The 21,568-nt window shown below is 60.9% G+C and overlaps 1 protein-coding gene across 2 annotated transcripts; it reads right to left on the reverse strand.

Annotated features, from left to right (window-relative positions):
• Window positions 1-3,146: 3,146 nt before the first annotated feature.
• NUDT3 (nudix hydrolase 3) lies at window positions 3,147-20,611 on the reverse strand. Of its 2 annotated transcripts, none has more exons than XM_068159821.1 (5): window positions 20,130-20,611; window positions 11,575-11,685; window positions 6,741-6,785; window positions 6,297-6,381; window positions 3,147-5,605 (listed from the first exon to the last, which is right to left on the reverse strand). In XM_068159821.1, the coding sequence occupies exons 1-5, from the start codon at window positions 20,226-20,228 to the stop codon at window positions 5,436-5,438; spliced, it is 510 nt and encodes a 169-aa protein (XP_068015922.1). In that variant the 5' UTR covers window positions 20,229-20,611; the 3' UTR covers window positions 3,147-5,435. The 2 variants fall into 2 exon arrangements, with proteins under 2 accessions (XP_068015922.1, XP_068015923.1); XM_068159822.1 differs by lacking the exon at window positions 20,130-20,611 and adding an exon at window positions 14,091-14,110.
• Between the last annotated feature and the right edge of the window lie 957 nt (window positions 20,612-21,568).

The raw sequence follows: 21,568 nt of genomic DNA on the forward strand, positions 1-21,568 counted from the left end.
CTAACTGGGTCAGGCAGGAGCAGGGGACACTGGGGAGCCAGGAGCCTCATTTTGCTTCCCCACAGCTACAACTGGAGCCTGGGAATGGTGGAGCTAGGGGGGCATGGCCCTCGGTGCCCAGGCTGGTGGCAGGATGGGGCTCGGTGCCACCCTGAGCACTCATCACCTTGGGCCAGCAGCTGCAGATCTGCTCACAGCCCCTCCTCATCCTCCCCTTCATGCTCAAAGGGGCCAAGATCTGAGCAGCATCATTGCAGTGGGGCTGGACCCCCCCAGCTCTGCACCACCAGGACAGGAGCTATTTGGGGCAGGGAGAACCCAACAAGAACTGTGCTGGCCTCTCACTCTGCCACTGCCCATCCCCTGCCAGCCTGCTGCTGCCCTGCCATGGCTAAAAATAACCCCAGCAATTTCTAGGAAAGATCCTTGGAGAGAGCAGGCAGGGCAGGGGCAGCAGGCAGGGCAGGGGGAACAGGCAGGGCAGGGGCAGCAGGCAGGGCAGGGGGAACAGGCAGGGCAGGGGCAGCAGGCAGGGCAGGGGGAACAGGCAGGGCAGGGGGAACAGGAAGGGCAGGGGCAGCAGGCAGGGCAGGGGCAGCGGGCAGGGCAGGGGGAACAGGCAGGGCAGGGGCAACAGGCAGGGCAGGGGCAGCAGGCAGGGCAGGGGGAACAGGCAGGGCAGGGGCAGCAGGCAGGGCAGGGGCAGCAGGCAGGGCAGGGGGAACAGGAAGGGCAGGGGCAGCAGGCAGGGCAGGGGGAACAGGCAGGGCAGGGGGAACAGGCAGGGCAGGGGCAGCAGGCAGGGCAGGGGCAGCGGGCAGGGCAGGGGCAGCAGGCAGGGCAGGGGCAGCAGGCAGGGCAGGGGGAACAGGCAGGGCAGGGGGAACAGGCAGGGCAGGGGCAGCGGGCAGGGCAGGGGGAACAGGCAGGGCAGGGGGAACAGGCAGGGCAGGGGGAACAGGCAGGGCAGGGGCAGCGGGCAGGGCAGGGGGAACAGGCAGGGCAGGGGGAGCAGGCAGGGCAGGGGCAGCGGGCAAGGCAGGGGGAACAGGCAGGGCAGGGGGAACAGGCAGGGCAGGGGCAGCGGGCAGGGCAGGGGCAGCGGGCAGGGCAGGGGCAGCGGGCAGGGCAGGGGCAGCAGGCAGCCAGCCCAGCCTGGCTGAGGAGCTGGGGGTCGCTGCAGGGGGCTGGAAGAAGCAGCAGGCCTTGGGTGCACACCAGGGATGTCCCCAAGCCCCTCCCCATGGCTAGAGCCAGCCCAGGGCAAGGGCTGGATTTAATACACAGAGGAAGTGCAGCTTGGACCTCCCCAGGTTAGTTCCTGAGGCAATTCCAGGGTCAGTTTCTCCAGCAGAACTCCAGGGCTCTCCCTGTCCCACCAAACAATCCCAACCCCTGAACACAGCAAGAAAGAAAACCTTTCCCAGCAGCTAGCACCAAGGAGAGAGCTGTAGCCCCCCAGGCACAGCCTCACCCAGCCAAGGGCTCCCTGCAGGCCTGCAGATGCACAGCACCTCCCCAGCGCCCACCCGCACAGGCTGGGGACCTGGAACGGGAGCCCACCCCCGCCGGGAATCTCTTCCCCGCTCTGTGCAAGCGCCTCTGGGGGATGGCCTCCAGCACCGAGCCAAGAGCAGGGCAGGCCGAAGCAAGGCCACCGGCACGCCCGGTGCTGCAGCCACTAGGTGCTGCTGTCCCACCACAGAGCCAGGAGGCAAACCCGAGCCACCTGGGAGCAGGACCAGAGCAGTCCCCGAGCTGGACAAAGGTCTCCAGGGTCTAAGTTCCTAGGCAGGAACTCTTCCTACCACCGAGCCTCTGCAGCAGCTTCATTCCTTGGTGAGGTCTGGCAGAAGAAAGTGATGGATTTGGATCCTCTCCTGCAGCCTCCACCCTGGGAAGGTTAAGTCTTCAGACCTGTCCTCCACAAGCTCCCTGGGCACAGAATGGTGCAGGTTGGAGAGGACCTCCAGACACCATCGAGTCCAACCCTCTCCCCGAGCAGGGTCACCGAGAGCAGGCTGCACAGGACAGAGTCCAGGTGGGTTCTGAATGACTCCAGGGATGGAGACTCCACCACCTCCCCGGGCAGCCTGCTCCAGTGCTCCACCACCCTTACAGCAGTTCCTCACGTTTAGATGGAACTTCCTGCGGTCAGGTTTGTGCCCACTGCTTCCTGTGCTGTCCCTGGGCACCACTGAGAAGGGCTGGCCCCAGCCTGTGCTCTCACTGGCAGCTCTGCCCAGGTGCAGACTGCCTCTGGCCCTCTGGGCTGGATCAGGGAGCTGAGAAGCAGCAGAACGTGAGGTCCCAGCAGGCAGAGCACAGGTTCTGTCCATGCAGCTTCGAGAGCTTTGCTCCTCTGGAACCAGCAGCGTGCTGACCACATTTTCTGCATGCAGAAGCTGAGGCAGAGGCCCCAAGCCCAGGCTAGATCTGGGCGCTGAAGATTCCTGACATTCCCTGCCCACATTTTCAGCCCTGGATCCTTTGTGTCTTCACAAGGGAAAAAGCAACCCCAGCAGATTCCGATCCCTTTGCACCTCTCAGCTCAGTTTGCTGTCAGGCAAGTTCCAGAGCAGGCTGCAGCACCCTGCCCTGCTGCTCACCCCCTCCCCTCCACCACAGCTGCTGTGATGCTGCTGTGATGCTGCAAGCCCAGCCCCAGACCCAAGCTCTTCCCTCCCTCCACAGCTGCCAGGCTGTGTGAATCTCAGTCGCCAGCAGCAGCTCACCACAGCAGCAGCCTCAGGCATGCTGGGAAGCTGAGCCTGATCCTGATGGGGCTCCCAGCAGCAGGCCAGGAGCTCGGCCCCAGGCAGGTGAGGCAGGCAGGCAGCAGAGTGCCCTGCCAGGCCCAGAGCATGCCCCCCCCGGCTGGAACCCCAGAGGCAGGGTTTGATCGTTGGTCCCAAACCAAGCTAACAGCTAACCCCCTCGCTGACAGGGCAGGCAGCTGTGCCTGGGACTGCACACAAACCACAGCGGGAGACAGGGAGTGGGGTGGTGCAGGGAGAGGCCCCTCTGGAGAGCCACAGCTGCTGAGCAAGAGCTGCTCCTGCCCCAGGAGCAGTTTCCAGTCCAGAAGGCATCAGATCAGCCACCCCAGGTCACTGTTAACAGCACCAATTCATGCCACATGAAAACACTTTCTTGGCACAATTTATTTTCTGACCCAAACATAGAAGCCATTAGCAGATCATTAACAACACTCTACCCTAGGTTGTCAGGTTAACAGCCCTGTAAAAACACTTCTCCTTTTAGTTGAGAGACACAAGTGTGCATGCTGCTGCTGGAGCTGCAGCTCCTCCCGCGGGAGCAGCAGCAGAGCATTCCCCACACACCGACCTGTACAGCAGGGACAGAGCTGGGGCAAGGCAGCCGATGGCTGCCTGGGGGCCGCCGGGGGCTCGGCCCCAGCAGACTCTCAATGTCTTGCATGCTTCCAGACACCAAATTCAAGCCCTTTGCTTTTCTTTGAGAGTTTGGCTCAGGCCTCAGTACAGAGCAAGGAGGTTTTGAGCTGAGCTGGTGCAGCTTAGGCTCAGTTCCAGCTGCTCAGCCTCAAGCTGCTCCTTGAACAATGCCTCTCAGCCCTCTCCTCGCACGTTAGCCATCACTGGCACTGCTTTTGGCCTTACCACTCCAGGCTGATGAAAGCAAGGAGAACAAGGGAGGGAACAGAACAGGACCTTAACACGAACAGCTCCGTGCCAGAGCAGCAGGACACCACTGCCCCAGGCTCCAGGGGTACTCCTGTCAGACCCTCCTGCTGCAAGCGCTGCTGGGGAGGAGAGAAAGCTCTGAGGGTTTATTGGAGGAGTTTGTGTTAAATAAAGGAGGGAAAACAAAAACAAAGGGAAAGTACTGCAGATTGAATTTCACATCTTGGCTATGCTCTGACAAAGGAGAAGTTACTGAACTCAGCAACTGCTTCTTGTCCCAAGCCAGGGATTCATTAATGCCCCTCCCAAAACTTGTACCTGTCCCAACCCCACCCCTGCCCCACCCTGAGCCCCAACCCTTCCCATTGCATTTCCCAACTAGACAACACTGTTGGCAAATCAAGACAGCATGAAACTTACATCAATAAAAACAACAACAAAAAGAAATCCTCATCAGGTGGAGCTGCCAGAGCCTCAGGGACCATCCTGTGAAGGCTGAGCTCCCCCCCAGCCCTCCTGCGCCTCAGCAGGCAGAGGGAGAGTGGAAGCCTCTGGAGCAGCTCCCTGGAGCAGCTGAAGTGCTGCAGAACCACAGGACAAGAGGTTGAACACCTGAAGGTTTCCCCCCAGGGCTCCTGCTCAGGGATCCCCAGGGCAAACGCAGCCCAGGGCTGGTGCAGCTCCCACTCTGAGGCTCCAAGGCTGCGCAGTAAGGCAAGTGGGCAAGGAGGGCCAGCAGCAGAGCTCGGGGGGGGCAGGGGGTGGCCGCTGCGGATGCCAGGCTCTGGCTCCCTGCCCCCTCCCACACACCAAGTCGCTTCCTCTCGTCCCGTTTCTGAGGCTTGCTGCGGGTGGTTTGGCCTTGTCACACAGTCCAGCTCCGGTCTCCTGGCGGTGGAAACGCAGGAACCTCGGCAGAGGCTGCAGGAGAAGTGAGGCAGCAGCAGGGCTGTGCCCAGAACCCTGCCCTCAGCTTCCAAGCGTCCCTGCAGCGGGTGGGGGATGCTGAGCGGGGAGCAGGCTGGCCCGGCCGCTCGCACTGTCCCGGGGGGGTGGGGGTGGTGCATCAAACACAGCAGAAGGCAAACAGATTAGTTCAGAACTCTTCTGATCAGAAGCAGACCAGGGTTAAAAAAAAAACCAACCCCAAACATTCCTGCAGGATTAAAAGGTTAGAGTCTCCACCTAAAAAAAACCAACAACTTTATACAGCTGTGCTGGAAGTGACCTCACGGGGGTCTGAGCAGCACCTTACAGTACAGACTAAGACTTGAAGAGCTGATCTCACATTGGAAGTCTTTTAATTAAAGTTAAAAAGGGGGAAAAAAAGGGGAAAAAAAGGGAAAAAAAAAAAAGGGAAAAAAAAACCCAACCAAAAAATCCCAAACCCACCAAAAAAAAACCACCAAAAGCCACCAAAGTGTCTGTGGCTGAGCTGACACCAAGGGGACACAAGGCAGAGGTGGGCCTGGCAGCCTGGCTCTGCAGGCTGTGGAAGCAGTGGGGGCAGCAGGGGCACTTCATGCACAGAATTTGTTGTACAAAACACATCCAAAAAACAGAAAAAAAAAGGAAAAAAAAAGGAAAAGAAAAAGGAGAGAGGACAAAAAAAGCCAAAGAACCCAAAGCCCAGATCCCACCTGGCTACAGGGCAGCACTCGCCCCACAGGCTCTGCCCCAGGCTGCCGCCGGGCTGGCGTGGGAGGGGAGGGGAGGGGACAATCCGGTTCAGTCTGGTGCGCAGAGTTCCTCTCCCAGGGTCACCTTCAGTCATCTGATGTCAGCCACCGAGCTCCCCGAGTAGGAGCTGCTCACCACGGGGGTGCCGTTGTTCGCCAGGCAGCCTTGCCTCAAGGTCTCAAAGTAGGAGGCCTGCACTGGTTTGTGATACTGCAGAACTCTGATGGCATCTTCAATCTTGAACCATTCCCTTTTCCTTCCTGGGGGGGCAAACACACAGCAGCAGCTGAGACCCCTCCACGCTGTCCAGCGCTGCTGCGGCGGTTCCCAGCGCTGCTGCGGCGGTTCCCAGCGCTGCTGCGGCGGTTCCCAGCGCTGCTGCGGCGGTTCCCAGCGCTGCTGCCTGCACTGAGGCTGCAGGAACCACCTCCCAGCCACGGCTCAGGCACTGGGACAGCCTCCCTCAGGACCCTCTCCCACCCCAACACCACTCTGGTGGCTGCTCCCCACGGGGCAGGGGCAGAACATCCACTGCCCACCAAGCCAGCCCCACAGCTCCCAGGCTGACCCCACCACAGGGATCCTCTGATCAGGTCAGGCACTCCAAGCCAACCCTCCTGCAGAACTCCTCCACCCTCCTCTGAGACTCCAACAGGAGATGGCTGGGGATGATTAACAGTGCCCACAGCTCTTCATGCGCTTTGCTTAGCATCTTAAAAGGGCAAAGACTAAAGAGCAAACTGCTGGAGAGGAGCTGTACAGCAGAGCTGACCTCTCTTGGGCCACAGAGGTTCCAGAAGCATCAATCTGAGCACCAATTCTTTCCCCAAGCAGCCAAAGGACTCACACTGAAACTCCTGAGCACTGGCACAAGGATGGCAGCTGCCAGAGGCATGCCAAGCTGAGGTGGTTTGCCTGCAGCCAGCCAGGGGCACGCAGCACAGAGCTTACCAATGTTGACAGAGTCCTCCCAGTCCTCCAGCACCTCGGTGACGATGAGTACGTAAACATAGGTCCTGTGCTTCCTGTCCCGGTTCTGCAAGGCAAAGCAACAGGGGCACAACAAAGCCACCAAGGGAAGCAGGCAGTGGGCACCTGGGGCTGGGAGCTGCCTCTGGAAGGCTGTGGAACCCTCTGTGCAGCTCCTCAAACACCAGGGCCTGGGCTTGGCTCGGCACAGTGGTCGTGTTCTGAGTGGAGGAAAGCTTGGAGCAGCCTTCCAGCACCCAGAGCGGGCTGCAGGGGAGCTGGGGAGGGACTTCTGACAAAGGACAAGGGGTGATGGCTCCCAACTGGAAGAAGCTCCTTTCAGATTGGACAGGAGGGTGGTGAGGCACTGGGACAGGCTGCCCAGAGAAGCTGAGAAGGTTCACAGCCTCAGAGTCTGAAACTTACCTCAAAGATTCCAACCAATCTTCCCAACGTCCCTTTCACTCCAGCCTGCAGGTCAAAGGGAACGAGAAAGCTTTCAGGTCAGGGCAGGAAGTGCTGCAACATTCTGTGCAGCTGGAAGCTTGGTCCCAAGAAAAAGGACAGAAAGGGATCCTGAGCTCCAGCCCTGCACAAGGTCCCAGGAATTTGTTCTTCTCTTTTCTATACCCAAGCTGGAGGACAGAGCATTATTGGATGGCTGAGCAGCTGCATACCAGGACAGCCTGCAGAGCCAGCAGCTCCTGGGCAGGTCACTGCAGCCTAAGCACAGCCAGAATCCCTCTGGGCTTTGGCAGTTTTGCCCCTTTAAGATGATAGCTGGAGAGAAGAACTTCCAGGTGTGTGCAAGGCAGCCCCTGACAGCATCAAAGCAACACAGCAGCTCCCAGGTATGCCAGGGGGCTCCCACAGGGATCTGAGACCAGGGAGCAGAAAGAGCAAATCCTGTCAGGGCTGGAGCCTGGCCCCTGCACCAGGAGCAAGCCTGCTCTGGGGGTAACCCAAAAGTGAGGAGTGAGGGAGGCTCTGGACTCAGACACCAACCCAGAGCAGATCCAAGCAGCAGTTCTGTCTTCTCCTGGAATGCTGAGGAGCTGCTGTGCCTCAGACACCTTCTCCCACCTCAGCTCTCCTCTGCTGCACCATGCAGCAAGCTCTCCCACTCCTCTGCCTCCAGACCCCTCCTGGGTTTTTTTCCCTCCCCAGTGCCTTCCATTCCCTTCCTCCTATACCACTCTGAGTGCCTGAATTCCAGACGAGAGGAAACTCTGCTGCATGACTTAGCTGCTGTGACACACCACAGAGGAGCTGGCACAGCACCCAGCCACGACTGGCAGGGGCATGGAGCTGCTGCCTGGCAGCTGGAACACATCCCACCAGTGCAGGAGGACACTGCCCCTGCTCCTGCACAACCTGCAGGGCTGAGCTGGCAGCTGGCTGGGGGAGTGGAGCTCAGCACTGAGCGGTGGCAGCACCACAGCACACTCAGGGCTCCCAGGCTGCCGGATGAGCACAGACACCAAACTGCCACAGCAACCTCCCCACTGCTGCTCACAACAGCTGCTGGTGGAACAGCCCCAGGAGGCCAGGATTTGGTAGGATCACAGCACTCTTTGGGTTGGAAAAGGCCTCCAAGATCCAGTCCAGCCATCAGCCCAGCACCACCATGGCCACACAGCTCCAGGGATGGGGACTCCACCACCTCCCTGGGCAGCCTCTGCCAGTCCCTGAGCAGCACAGAAATTGTTCCTCACTTCCAGCCTGGCCCTCCCCTGGCACAATTTCAGGCCATATTTGTAGCTCCCCCTCCAACCATTCCTAGAAATCCTGGAGGCTGTCTGTTCCCTGCTCCCTGACCTCTGCTTCTAGGAAGGAGCTTTTCAAGTGGATCTTTGATGTTGGTTTTGGATGCAGAAGTCATTGTCTCATCAGTATTGAGCCACTGCCCAGCCCACAGGTGGGCCACTGCCTCTTCCCCAGCAGGCTATTTCTGGAGCCCAGCAGCAATTCCCTGAAGGTCAATGCCCTCCTGTGTGCCCACACCAGGGCAGCCAGCACAGGGCACTGGGCCTGACCTCTGGGGGAGAGAGATTTTACCTCATCTGGGAGGCTGCTGCTGCTAACATGGATTAATCTCCCTCAGAAGGGAACTGGAAGGCAAATACTGCAGAGGGATTTCATTCAGAGAACTCCTCCAGCAGCCAGAAAACACAGAGGGCCACCAAGCTTCCTCCTTCACAACAGCCCAGCCCCTTGCCCCCACCCTCGGCTCCTGCTGAGCATCGCTCACATCCCCTCTGGGGCTCGACAGCTTCAGGGCTCTCTGCTCCTCACAGGGATGCTCACTGCCCACCAAGCAGCACACCCAGGTGTAAAAGAGGACAGACCCAGCTTGCAGAATGAAGCTCTTCCCCACTGCCCTGCAGGTTCAAAGCAGCTTGCAAGGTCCCAGGGAGCGCTCAGCAGAGGCAGCTGTGGGGTCGGGGGGCAGCCCCAGCCCCGCCGGCCGCTGCCGCACGCCAGGGGAGCCAGCCCGGGCGGCAGGGGTGCCCAGGAAGTGAAGCTTTGCTGCTCTGCTGCTCAGGGAACAACTTGCTTTAATAAAGAAAAATTACTGAAGACATCCAAGAACAGCAGGTTCAGGTTTCAAAGCTGAAAATAAGTTTGGGTCAGATGCAGAAAGCAGCCTGCAGCAACACCATCTGTTCCCAGGGACAGCTTTGATTGCCTTCCATCTGAGCTGGGGAAAATGGGGGTTGGAATCTCAGCTATTTTGCTTTGCTCTATTAGGCTCAAAGCCTGCATCTACTACAGATCACTGCTGGGCAAGAGGGCTGTGGCAAAACCCACTCCAGTCTTTGCTTTAGTGCAGGCAGTAAATCACAGCCACGGAGGCTGCTGGCTCAGACGAGTGCTGAGGGCACCAGCTCCAGGCCTGCCACAGATTGGCCTCTGGCTCTACCACATCTCAGGGCTTGACTTCTGCCTCCAGTGCTGTACTGCATTACAACCAGAGAGGCTTTCACATTTGGGAACCAGAGAGGAAGGATCACAGCTCAGCACCATCCCCTCAGGCATCCATCCGTGGGCCTTGCACCACTGAACCCCAGGAAGGTCTCCCTGCTGCCTGCTGAGAGCCAGCAGCACCCACCCTGGATCCCCACCACGTGGAACAGGGCAGATTGCTTGGAGAGCAGGTCCAAGAGGGGGAAAGAAAGAGAAGAGGTGCAGCAAGCAGATCAAAGTGCTGGCACTGGACTATTTTTGATACTGGCACCAAGTGTCTGTTTGATCCCAGATCAAGCACAACCACTCTGGCTTCTGGTCCCCAGAAGAAAGCAGCCTCACTCTGCTGTCATTTTAGAGAGCCTGGCATTCAGTGAGCCTGCAAAGGTCAGGATGGGAAAGATGCTGCAAGAGCAAACTGAAATGCCTTTGGGTTTAGCAGATGAGTGTGGAGGCTTCCTTCAGAGTTGCTCTGCACTGTTTAATTTAAGGCATCTATTTCTACAACATGTTCCCCAGCACTTGCTCACAGCCCTGAGAATCCTTCTTCCTAAGCAGAAATTCATCTGGGGAGAGAATGCAACAGCACAGAAAATCCAGGCAGCTCCAGCCTAGCTTTGGGGCTGAGGAGTGTTTGAAGAGAGCTCCTGCTGCTCCTGGAGGGTGACCCTGGGAGTCTGCAGCGCTGTGACCCTGATCCCAACACTTCTCACTCCTGAGAAGGCTGCTGGGGCTCAGAGCCAGGCTGCTCACCTGCAGCTGCTCTGCCCAGGCACTCAGCTCACTGCAGTCAGATGCAGGCCCCGGCCCGGGGAGCTGCCTGCTCTGCTCCTCCTGCTGGACAGATCCATGCAGATGAGGACTCTCTCCAACTAGGACAAGGACTTGAACTCAAGCTGGGGCAGAGGCAGCACAGGTTGCACTCACAAGCCACGTTTCCAGAACAGGCTCCTGAAGTGCTGAAGATCAGCAAGAGGCAGAGGTCAGACTCCTGAGGGACCAACTCCTGCAGCGAGAGCCTGGCTCAGCTCAGACACACCTGGAGCAGGGGATGGGGAAGTCAGAGCTCCACTGCCCCTTCCCAGCCCATGCTAGGAGGGCTGTGGGGTAAGCCTGCTGCCCTTGGAGCTGTGGATGTTTGCTGTTGCTGAGCAGAGAGGAGCTCGGCTGGGAACGGCTCCAGCCTGCCAGGCTGCCACAGTTTGAGTTACACTGGGCACAGCTCCACGTGAGCAGGGCACACCAGCTGAGCACGAGGGGATTATCTCAGCCAGCCCAAACCAGTTCCTTGGCTGCAGACTGAGCCCATGCCAAGGTTTCCTTTCAGCCCCTGAGCTGTCATGGAAAGAGAGAGACTCCCCCGAGGCTGCCCGAGGCAGGGCGGACGCAGCTCTGCCGCAAGGGTCCGAGAGGCAAAGCCCTCCCTGCATGAGCCCCTGGCTCCTGCACCCAACCAGCCAACCACTCCTGGCTGGGCTGAGGAGCAGCACTCTGCAGCTGAAGATGCTGCCATTGTTCTGGTTGAACTCACTGGGGCTTGGACTCACCCAGCTGCTACAAAGGAGCTGTACTGCAAGCTGGAAACAAAGAATGCCAGCAGCAGCCCCCAGCAGCAGCGGGGCTGAGGGACTTGCAGACATTCCACTGCCACTCCATCACTTTCCAGATCTGGTGAGAAGATGCCAGACTATGAAACCTTCCAGAGAGAAGCACACAGCTCTGGAACTGCCTCATGAGATTAGTCCAAAGGCCAACAGCCATCACTTTGTTAGGCAGCAGCAGGTAAAACCTTCCTGCAGCAGGCAGTTCAATAAAGCAGCTGCAGGAGAAGCTTCCTCCCAGGGCTCACCAACTGGCTCTGAATCCTGTCCCACAGCACTCTAACATCCAACTAACATCTGGAACCCTCCTGGAAGCATCTTCAATCCTGCCTCATGGAACTGTGGACCTGGTTGGGCAGCCACATGTCATCATTCCTCAAGCCAAGCATCTCTCCACTTGGGGAGCACTCAGGGCCAACTCTGAAGCCAGGCTTCACACAAGGGAGCAGCTGCTCCCTGCCCCTTGGACTCCTCATGGAGAACAGAATCCAAGGCCAGGCTGGGGAGGGCCTGTGGGAGGTGTCCCTGCCCGTGGCAGGGGCTGGAACTGGATCACCTTTCAGGTGCCTCTCAAGCAGCAGCACAGCTGGGTGCTGAAGTTCCTTCTCCTCACAGAGAGGCAGACAGCAGTGTCCCCATGTGGGCCGGGGGGCCTGGGCTGAGCAGCAGCAGAGGAGCTGCAGGGCACTCACCTCCTCACAGACCTCGCGCACCGCAGCCACGCTGGGCTCCTCCTCGGGCTCCATGCCGCCCCCGGGGACAATCCATCGGTCAGGATGACGACTGCTGCTCACCAGCAGCACCTGTGGGGAGCAGAGGGCAGCTGAGCACACACTGGAGGCAGAGCACCTCCTGCACCTCGGAACAGCAGCAGTGCAGTGTGAGCCCCAGGATCCAGGAGGATCTCCTCAGGACATCAGCGACCTCCAGGCACTCCAACCCTCCACACTCCTGCACCTCCTCAGCCTGGGGCACAACCAGCCTTGCCTCTGGACCCCAAGGCAAGGACTTGCTCTGAGTTTCTCCTCCAGCTCAGGTGGAGCCTCCTGGGCTCCAGTTTGTGCCTTCTCCTATCCCATCACAGAGGTTTTCCTTCCTCCTGACTCACACCAGCATCACACAGGGAAGAGCTGGGAGGGAAATCCCTCACACCAGGTCAGGAGGTGACTCTGAGGACAAAGCTAAAAGCAATGGATGCTGAGAACTGTTTTCTTGCCAGGTAAGGAAGCCTCTCTGCTGATTCCCTCTTCCAAGCACAGTTTCCAGCTCAAAGGAAAGAAATAAATCTCTCTGCCTCTACTGAGCCAAAGAAAAGCTGCTGAAAGCCCTCCTGGAAAGGCAGCAGAGCACACTGCACACCACTGAACTCCTTCCACTTCTGAGGCACAGCATGGGCCAAGAGAATCCCTGCCCAGGGCTGCCCCAGGGAGGCCTGCAGCAGGGCTGGGCCCAGGACAATGCTGCAGCAGCACAGCAGGAGGACCTCGGAGGTGCAAACATCAGCTTCAGGCAGAGCAGCTGAGCCTGGGCTGCCCAGCAGGAAGCTGCAGAGGGCTGGCTGGGAAGGAAGGCTCTGTCATTCTCACACTTCTGTGTAATCAGACCATTTCCTGTTTCATCAAAAGGAAATCCCATCCAGGGAGAGCAGGAAACTGCTGCTCCAAGGTCATTCTTTTAAACAGGATATTGCTCCCAATGAGCTCCCCCAGACAAAGGGATCTCAGCCAGCCCCAGGCTGAGGCACTGCTGGGCTTTCCAAAGCCACCCAGCTCCAAGTGGCCTTGGTGCCCCAAGCCTGCAGCACATCCCCAGGGACGAGGACCAAGGTCCTCAGAGCCCACACCACAGACTCCCCTGTGGCTGAGGCTACTCCTCAGCTGCTTGGCTTGCTGGGGGCAGCCTCTGGAGCCAAGCCCTGCAGCCTTTGGGAAGGCATTTGCAGGTAGGATGATGTCCCAGCCAAGCTCTGGAGGACAACTCTGTCCTTCCCAAGCAGGGAAATGAGCAACACAAAGCTCTGGGCAGGCAGGAGGCAGCCCTGAGGTAGCTCTCCCACAGCTGGGGAGGTAAGAGCAAGGTCAGGAAAAGCAGCAGAGTCTGAAGCCTGCAGCAGGGCTCCCAAACAGTGCTGGACTGCAGCCCTGGTGGGAAGCAACCTTCAAAGCAGCTGCAAACAAAACACCCAAGCACAGCCCCAGCAGCCTCCCTGGGGAGCCAGGAAATGCTGCTCAGGCCACCACAGGCAGAGCTCCATGGGAAAAGGGGAAATCTGGGAGTCCCTGATCCATGATGCTGCCTTGCACCACCCCAGGGCCTCGTGACAGAGGCATGGAGTGGCAGGAGGAGGGGTGATGGCCTCCAGCTGGAGGAAGCTGCACTGAGATGGACCTGAACAAGCAACTCTCCCCAGCAGGGCAGGGAGGCACTGGAACAGGCTGTCCAGAGAAGCCTGGGGGCTCCAAGCCTGAAGTGCTCAAAGCCAGGATGGACAGGGCCCTGAGCAAGCTGCTCTGGTAGGAAGTGTCCCTGCCTGGGGCAGAGGGCTGGACCTGGATGACCTCTGTGGCCCCATTCTGTGAGTCCATGCTGCCTGCACACAGGTCTGCTCTGCTCCCACCAGGCTGCTGCTTTTCTCTCCCCCCCTGAAGTGCTGGTGCCCTGCAAAGCCAGAGCAGGCAGCCAGCAGGAGGCAGAGAATTAACTCCCAGTGCCAGAACAGAGACTGAGGGATTCCCAGGCTCTGAGCAGGATTTAACCAGCCCCCAGCCTCCAACAAACCAGCAGCAGCTCAGCTGCAGGGAGCCTGGCTCCTAGAGAGAGGCTCTGCAGAAGGGCTGCAGCCAGGGCCAGAAGGGTCACAGCACTGCTAGAACCTGGGCTGCAACCTCAGCAGGAAGCAAGCTGTGAATGCTGCAGGCTCCCAGGAGGAGCCTGGCACCGGTGGGCAGCACCCTCAGGCTGGCAGACCTCCTAAGAAGCAGCAGACAAGATGTTAAACACCTGGGGGTTGGCCTGGCCAAGCCTCTGCTGCCTGCTGGGGCTGCTCTCTACTAACCAAGGGGAAAAGAAAGGGAACCAGGGAGGGAGCCTCATGAGCTGGGGAGGGAAATGCTGCAGAGCTCAGCAAAGGGAAGCACAAGGCTGGGGAGAGGGGGGAGAGGTGACCTGGAAGAAGCTCAAACCATTCCAAGCATTTGATCACACTTACAGCACTGGAACCAGAGAGGCAAAGGGAAAGAAAGCCCTGGGGGTGCAGGCTGCTCCTCAGAACACCCCCAAGAAATCCTCAGGGCCTGCACTGCTGCTCTGGCCCCAGCCCCCCAGGGTGACATTTCTCTCACTGCTGCTTGCTGGGGGCTGGAGGCACTGCTGCAGGGCAGCAGCAGCCCTCTGCCCCCCCAGGTAGGGTGAGATAGCCACAAGAATTATCTGCAAGAGGCCTCTGGCAGCAGGGGCAGGGCAGACCCAGCAGAGAAGGGCTGATAAGGAGGCACTCCCAGGGGAAGAGCCCAGCCCTGGGAACCTGCTCCTGCCTCTCCCAAGCAGGCTGCTGAGCAGCCAGTGCCCACAGCTGGGCCAGAGGAGCTGCTGCCCTGCAGAGTGCCTTTGGGACTGAGGAGAGGAAAGGATTCTGCAGACAGCCCAGGCCCCTGCTCAGGGGGGGCTGAATCCCCATCCCTGCAGAGCTAGGCCCAGCCTGGGCAGAGTTACAGTGGTTGGACTCCAAAGGGCTTTGCCAACCCATCCTCTGCTGCTGTGAACCAGCAGCAGCCAACCCTCCCAGCAGCCACAGGTGCTCCCTGCAGGAGGGGAAGGGCAGGAAGAATGCAAAGAGCACCCAAGGCTTCAGAAGCACCTTCAAGGATGCCACCCAGGAGGTGCTGAGGGGGAAATGTCTGAGCACAGCCAGTGTGCAGCACCACACACAACAAAGGCAGCCAGAGAGGCACAAATCCTGACACAGGCCCACTCCAGAGCACAGCTCCTTCACTGGGCCATGCAGCCTCTCAGCTGCACTGAAGCAGCACCTCTGAGGCAGCCCAGTGTCTGCTTCCCAGCACACAGCACCTGGGCACTGCTCCCCTGGGCCCCTAAGGCAGAGCTGAGAGCTGCATTCTGCTCTGCCCCATGCCTGTGGGGGCCCCATCCCAGCAGGACCAGCTCCTGCTCCCAGCAGTGACACCACAGGCACGCCATCACCTTCCCTGCACTCAGGAGGTTGCTTTTCTAGACACTGAGAGGCCATCCCTGGAAGGAGGAGGTCCTCTGGCAGCAGCCCCAGCTGGGTGGCTCCCTCCACTGCTTGGACTTGCCTCCATGCTTCAGCAGCTGGTCTGAAGGGTCTGAGCTGCAGCAAGCCAAGGAAATTGTGATTTCAGGAGGCAGGGAGGGAGAAGACAAAAAGAACAAGGAGAGAAAGGCAGGAAAGAGAGCTTGAGCCTCTGGTCAGAGAATGAATGAGTCTGAGCTAGAAGAGACTTCAGAGGAGCCCCCAGGGGAGCAGGCAGCAGCCAGCACTGCTGGGTCCCCCTCAGCACAGCCAGGGCTGGGGCAGGCTCCTCCCTGTTCATCACTTTCCCTCAGCTGCAGCAGAGCAGAGCCAGCTCAGGGCTTCAGTGCCACAGCAGCTCCCAGAGCTCCCACTGAGCTGAGTCTGCATCCTGCTGCAGCTGGGGGAAGCAGCAGAGCCCTGGGGAGCAAGGCTGCCCTCAGGACAAGGCTGAGCTCTGCCGAGGCCTGCCCTGCGGCTCCCGGAGCTGGGGGCACAGCTGGGAGGGGGAGGGGAAGCAGAGGGGAGAGGAGAGGCTCTGGGTGGCCAGCAGGGTGCTGGGGATGTGGCCATGTGCAACAGGGAGAGCCTGAGCTGGTTTCATCACCACCTGCTGATGCAGCTGAAGGAACAGGGAGGATCCAGCCCAGCCGGCAGGGCTCTGAGGCTGTGCTGCAGGGCTGGCACCAGCCCATGGCCCCCAGCACCTCTGTGGCTTTAAACACCCCCAGGGTGGGGATCCAAGCACCTCCCTGGGCAGCCTGTGCCAGTCCTTGGGAACCCTTGCAATGGAAAACCTTCCAACCTCCCACCCAAGCCTCCTGCTGCAAGTGGAGGCTGAGCACCAGGGGCTGATCCCTGCCCTGCTCCTGCTGCCCACAGCACTGCTGCCCCAGGCCAGGCTGCTGGCAGCCTTCTGGGCCACCTGGGCACACTCTTGGCTCATCCCCATCCAGCTGCTGACCAAGACTGCCAGCTGTCTACAGCTACCCCAGAGCTGCTGTGCTCCATCACAGCTGGGCTCAAAGCTGCCCCAGGCACGGCAAGGTCAGGGCAGTTTGCACTCCAGCTCCTTCCCCCAGCCCTGGCTGCTGGGGGGCTGCAGACAGCCTCTGTGCCCCCAGGCTGCTCTGCAGCCCCCTCCCCACCTCATTCAAAGGCAGCAGAGGCACAGGCTGGGCTCCTGTCCCTCCCAAAGCCCTGAGGACTGGCCCTTGTGAAGGAGCAGTTGGTGCTTTCAGCAGCCACAATGAGGGCATGCTGGAACCTGCAGCTGCAGCAGGGCAGGACTCAGAGCCAAACTCTTCCTTTCATTCCTCTTCAAATGCAAGGCAGAGATGCTGCTGCCACCCAGCAGCCTCCCATCTGCTCCCCAGCAGGAAGAGAGCAGAGCCACTTCCTGGAGCATGTCCCTGTGGGAACAGCTGGGCTGCACTGGAGCACTCCTGGGCTGTCCCAGTGCCGCTGGCAGGGCAGCACTGAGGCACTGGCACCAGGGGCACCAGCAGGAGGATGCTGGAGGCACCAGCAGGAGCACCCTGGAGGCACCAGCAGGAGCACCCTGGAGGCAGCACCAGATGTGGGATCCCTTGAGCTGCAGCCTCCCCAGAAGCAGCAACCAGCACAGGGCTTACCCCAGCAGAGACCTCCTGCTCACACTCTGAGCATCCATCCTGCTGCTGCCCCTGCTCCCCCCTGCCCCCAGACACCACTCCTGGGTGCCTCACTCCTCATGGAGCAGCACTCAGCACGAGGATTTCTCTTCCACACAGCCCAATGAAGGGCTGTGGGGTGCTGCTCCATTTGAGGGGGATGTTGAACTGAACCTTCCCTGCACTGCTCTGGAAAGGAAGAGGCAGCACAGCCCTCGCTGCAGCCAGCAGCTGGGCACCCAGAGCCCTTCCCTCCTGTCCCAGAGTGGCAGCTTCCAAATGGAATGCAGAGAAACTGGGCAACCCCCAGCAGCAGAAGGGGAAAATGAATCACTTGGAAACTAAAAGACACAAAGTGTGATGCACAAGGCTCTGTCTGCACACCAAATGCCTAACCACAGCCAGGCTGCTGGGGAGATCCCCACTGACTGCTGAGATCAGAGAGAGGATCGAGTCAGTGACTCCAGAGGGGGCAAACACCCAGGCAGAAGGAAGTGCAGCCTCCCCTCCAAGCACAGGCAGAGCTCCTCTTGGTTCTCCTTCCTTGCTGACAAAACTCTCCAGTCCAGGAGCTAACTAGGGAGAAAACTTGGGGGGTGCTGATCTCACATCAGGCAATCAACAAAAGCCAGAGCTCAATTCTGTTTCTTCAGCACTTGGGAGCAACAGGGACCAGGAGCAGCCAGCCCTGGAACAGCCAAAGAGTGCTCTGATGCAGCAAGTCCAAAGCAGTGACCAAAACAGCCTTTTTCCCCTCTTTTTGAACAGCAATCTCGACAGATCTCTACCACACACAGAGGCTCTGCTCCCCCACCCAGAGGCCTTTCAGTGGATCTCCATTTCCATTCAAACAGCAGTAATCAATACCCAAGCCCAGCCCAGCACAAGCCCTGCATTCTCCCCCCAGAGAAAAAGAAAGGGAAGGAATCCTGCCCAGGCCTGTGGAAACCACCTCACAGCAGCAGAGCTGACACCCAGGCACTGCCCAGCACCAGTGGCACCCAGAGGGGACAGGGAGGTTTCTCCCAGAGCTTCAGGGAAGGCCAACAAATGGGAATGGCCCTCAGAGACAACTAGAGAGAGGAGCAGACACAGAGGACTCCTGCCTGCTGCTGTCAGCAAGGGGCAGCAGTGCAGCAAAGCAGCTCCCAGGCCTCCTGCCTCAGAGCAGGCAGGCTCCAGACAGGGCTGCAGGTGGTCAGTGTGGTGTGACCTGCTAACAGCTTCCCAAAAGGCTTTTGCTGGAGGCCACTTCACCAGGAGGTGAGAACACAGAAGGCAGCTTCAGCCCTGGGCTCAGCACCTAGAGACCACAAACAGGGGCTTGGAAAGCTGCCTGGTGGAGGCCAAACCTCTGTAACTCCCCTCTCCAGTGCCTGGGGCTCAGCGGCAGCAGCACTCACAGCCTGCCCCCGAGGAAAGCAATCCACACCTCCTGCTGCATCATTTACCAAGCAATCAGTGCTGCTGAGCTATCAGGGAACAGAACTCACCACCTGATGGTGCTGGGGAGATCAGATGAGGCCAGCACCCAGTGACCAAAGCTGCAGTGGGAAGGTGATGCTGACAGCATCAGGTAGCTGTTAAATTCATCACAGAAGGGGCTGGAAGGGACCTCAAAGCTCATCCAGCTCCAACCCCCTGCCACGGGCTCAAGGCCTCATCCAGCCTGGCCCTGAACACCTCCAGGAGGAGGCAGCCACAGCCTCCCTGGGCAGCCTGTGCCAGAGTCTCCCTACCCTCACCCTCAAGAACTTCCTCCTAGACAAATTCCATTTGTCTTCAACCCTGCTGCCCTCAGCCACTGCTGAGCGCTGCCACACCTGGCTGACGCTGTGCGGAGTCCCATCAGGCAGCCCCCGCGGTGGCGAGCCCCAGCACCATCACACAGCTGCTCTCATCTCATCCTCAGCTCAAAGGGGCCTCGGTGTCCTCAGAGCCAAGGGGGGAGGCACAGCTGCGACCAACACCTCCCCAAAACGCTGCTTTCGTTTGAGAGCCGCGGTGCTGGGAATGTTGACGCTCCTCACCATGGCAGCACAGCCACAGAGGGGGTGTGGAGCCTCCTGCCCCGCGTTAAACAGTAACCCAGGGGTGCGCTAACCGCCTCTGCTCCGAGCCGCCGCCTCCCCTGCCGCCTCCTGCAGCTACAACTATGATAATCAGGAGAACAAAGCCTTGAGCAGGGCCACCCCGGAGCCAGTCAATGGGACGAGACAGCACAGACCTGCAGCCCAGGTCGCTACTGAAGCAGAGCAGTGAAAAACCGCACGTCCGAGGAAAGTTTCTTCCGAAGTCCCCGCACGATGCAGCCCCCAGCAACAGGGCCCTGCCGCCTCCCTACCTTCGATCCCCACTTCCTCCCCGGCCTCTCCGGACAGCAGCTCCTGGCACTCCCTCAGGCCCCTTTTATCCCAGCTTCTTTTTATAAATCCAAGGTCAGGTTTCCTCTCCCATCTCATGTGATGTGCTGGGCCCAAGCTCTGCCAGGCTCGGCTCCCCTCCGCTGCCAGGTCCCGGCCCGCGCTGCAGCGCTGCTCACCAGAGGCTTCCACCGCCGCGGGCACAGCCCTGCCTGCGGGCACAGCCCTGCCTGCGGGCACAGCCCTGCCTGCCTCCCTGCCTGCGGGCACAGCCCTGCCTCCCTGCCTGCCTGCCCGCGGGCACAGCCCTGCCTGCCTCCCTGCCTGCCTGCCTCCCTGCCCGTGGGCACAGCCCTGCCTGCCTCCCTCCCTGCCTGCCTGCGGGCACAGCCTTGCCTGCGGGCACAGCCCTGCCTGCCTGCCTGCCCGCGGGCACAGCCCTGCCTGCCTGCCTGCCTCCCTGCCTGCCTGCGGGCACAGCCCTGCCTGCCTCCCTCCCTGCCTCCCTCCCTCTCTCCCTGCCTGCCTCCCTCCCTCCCTCCCTCTCTCCCTGCCTGCCTCTCTCCCTGCCTGCCTCCCTCCCTCTCTCCCTGCCTGCCTCCCTCCCTCCCTCCCTCCCTCTCTCCCTGCCTGCCTCTCTCCCTGCCTGCCTCCCTCCCTCTCTCCCTGCCTCCCTCCCTCTCTCCCTGCCTCCCTCTCTCCCTGCCTGCCTCCCTCCCTGCCTCCCTCCCTCTCTCCCTCCCTGCCTCCCTCCCTGCCTCCCTCCCTCTCTCCCTCCCTCTCTCCCTCCCTCTCTCCCTGCCTCTCCCCTCCCGCCCAGCCGGAGCGAGCAGGGCACAGCACCAACTGCCCCAGCGGCTCCCCGACAGCAACCCCCGCAGGCACCGAGCGACCCCCGGCGGCTGCGCCCCCACCCCCGCGCGGCACACGCAGCCCCGGGGGTCTCTCCGGCCCCCCCTCACCTCCTCCTCGCTCTCGCTGCGGAAGCACAGGCAGGCCGCCCGCTTCTTGTAGCCGTCCCCGTCGTAGGTGCGCGTCTGGTTGGACTTGAGCTTCATCATCCTCCGCGGCGAGGGGCGGCTGGGGACGGGGCGGCTGGGGACGGGGCGGCTGGGGACGGGGCGGGGGGCAGGCCGGAGGACGGCGAGGCCCGCGGCCTAGAGGGCGGGGGCGGGCAGGGTGGCGGCGCCGGGCAGGACCCGCCGGGGCTCCCGCGAGGGGCGGGCGGGGAAGGACGGGGGGACGGAGCGGGGGGGAACGGCCGCCTCCCCGCGACAGTCTCTTTCTCGGTTTCGCTCTGTCTCCCGCGGGCCGGGAGCTGCCCGCTACGCGCTGCCGCCTTTCGCCCGCCTCATCCCTCCCTTCGCTTCCAGCCGCTCCACCGCCGCTGCCAGCGCTCCGGCCACCGCCGACGACGACGACCGCGACGCCATCTTGGGGCACGTTACGCAAACGGCGTACAGCCGCCGGGCGGAGGAGGCGGCGGCTGCCCCCTACCGCCTCACGGCGCTCCCGCCACGCAGACGGCGCAACCCGGCTTCCAGAATCGCTTCCCCCCGCGCAGACGGCGCGGCACCACGCCTCCGCCCGCCTGCCTCCGCCTCACCGCGAAGCCTCTGCGCCAGCGGCGCGGCTTAGGCCGCCTTCGAGAATACAGCGGCGGGTCCAAAGCCGCCGGGCGGCTGCGTGCTGGGGCGCCCTGGCAGTTACGCAAAAGACGTCGGGGTAGAGCCCGGCCCCCAGCGCCCGCCGCGCACATGGCTAGGCTTTGACAGCGGCTCTACGCAAAGCGCGCAGACGCCGGCGAGGGAAGAATGCTCACACTACCCAAGGCAGGGGGGAGAGGCGGCTTACGCCAACGGCGGAGCTGGCTGCGGGGGTCCCATTGTACCCCGCGGGCGGGAGCGGAGATGACCTTCCTGGGCACCCCAGAATCGGCACTGGGCTGGGACACAAAGTCCTCTGCAGCTGGGTGGCTTTGGCCTGGCACTTGCAGGGCCCCCCAGTATTGCACACAGCCCAAGCTCCCCAGGGGCATTTTCAGGCCTTGGGGCAGGCTTTCAGCTGTTAAGCCCCAAATTGCACCCCGGGGTGGCCAGCAGCAGCACCACCCTGCTGCTAAGTCCAGGCACCTTCAGCAGCTTCGTCTGGATGAGGTTTAGCTGAATGATGGAAAATAAACTCATGGCCACCATTTCCTTCTCCACAAACCAGGGGCAAACCCCCTTCCCCCAGGGCAGTGCCATGAAGGCTGCCCCACACAGCGCCCTGCTCAGCAGGCGGCAGCGGGCCGGCCCCCACCAGCTGCCGCGGGACATCTACCGGCAGGCGGCAGCAGAGGGACCCCGGCCTGGGCCTCCCCCGCAGCTCTGCTCAGCTCCCCGCAGACGCCTGCAGGGCC

Source organism: Melanerpes formicivorus, unplaced genomic scaffold (assembly GCF_026170545.1).
Source record: "Melanerpes formicivorus ecotype bairdi unplaced genomic scaffold, bMelFor1.0.p_v2 SCAF_46, whole genome shotgun sequence".
NCBI lineage: Eukaryota > Metazoa > Chordata > Aves > Piciformes > Picidae > Melanerpes > Melanerpes formicivorus.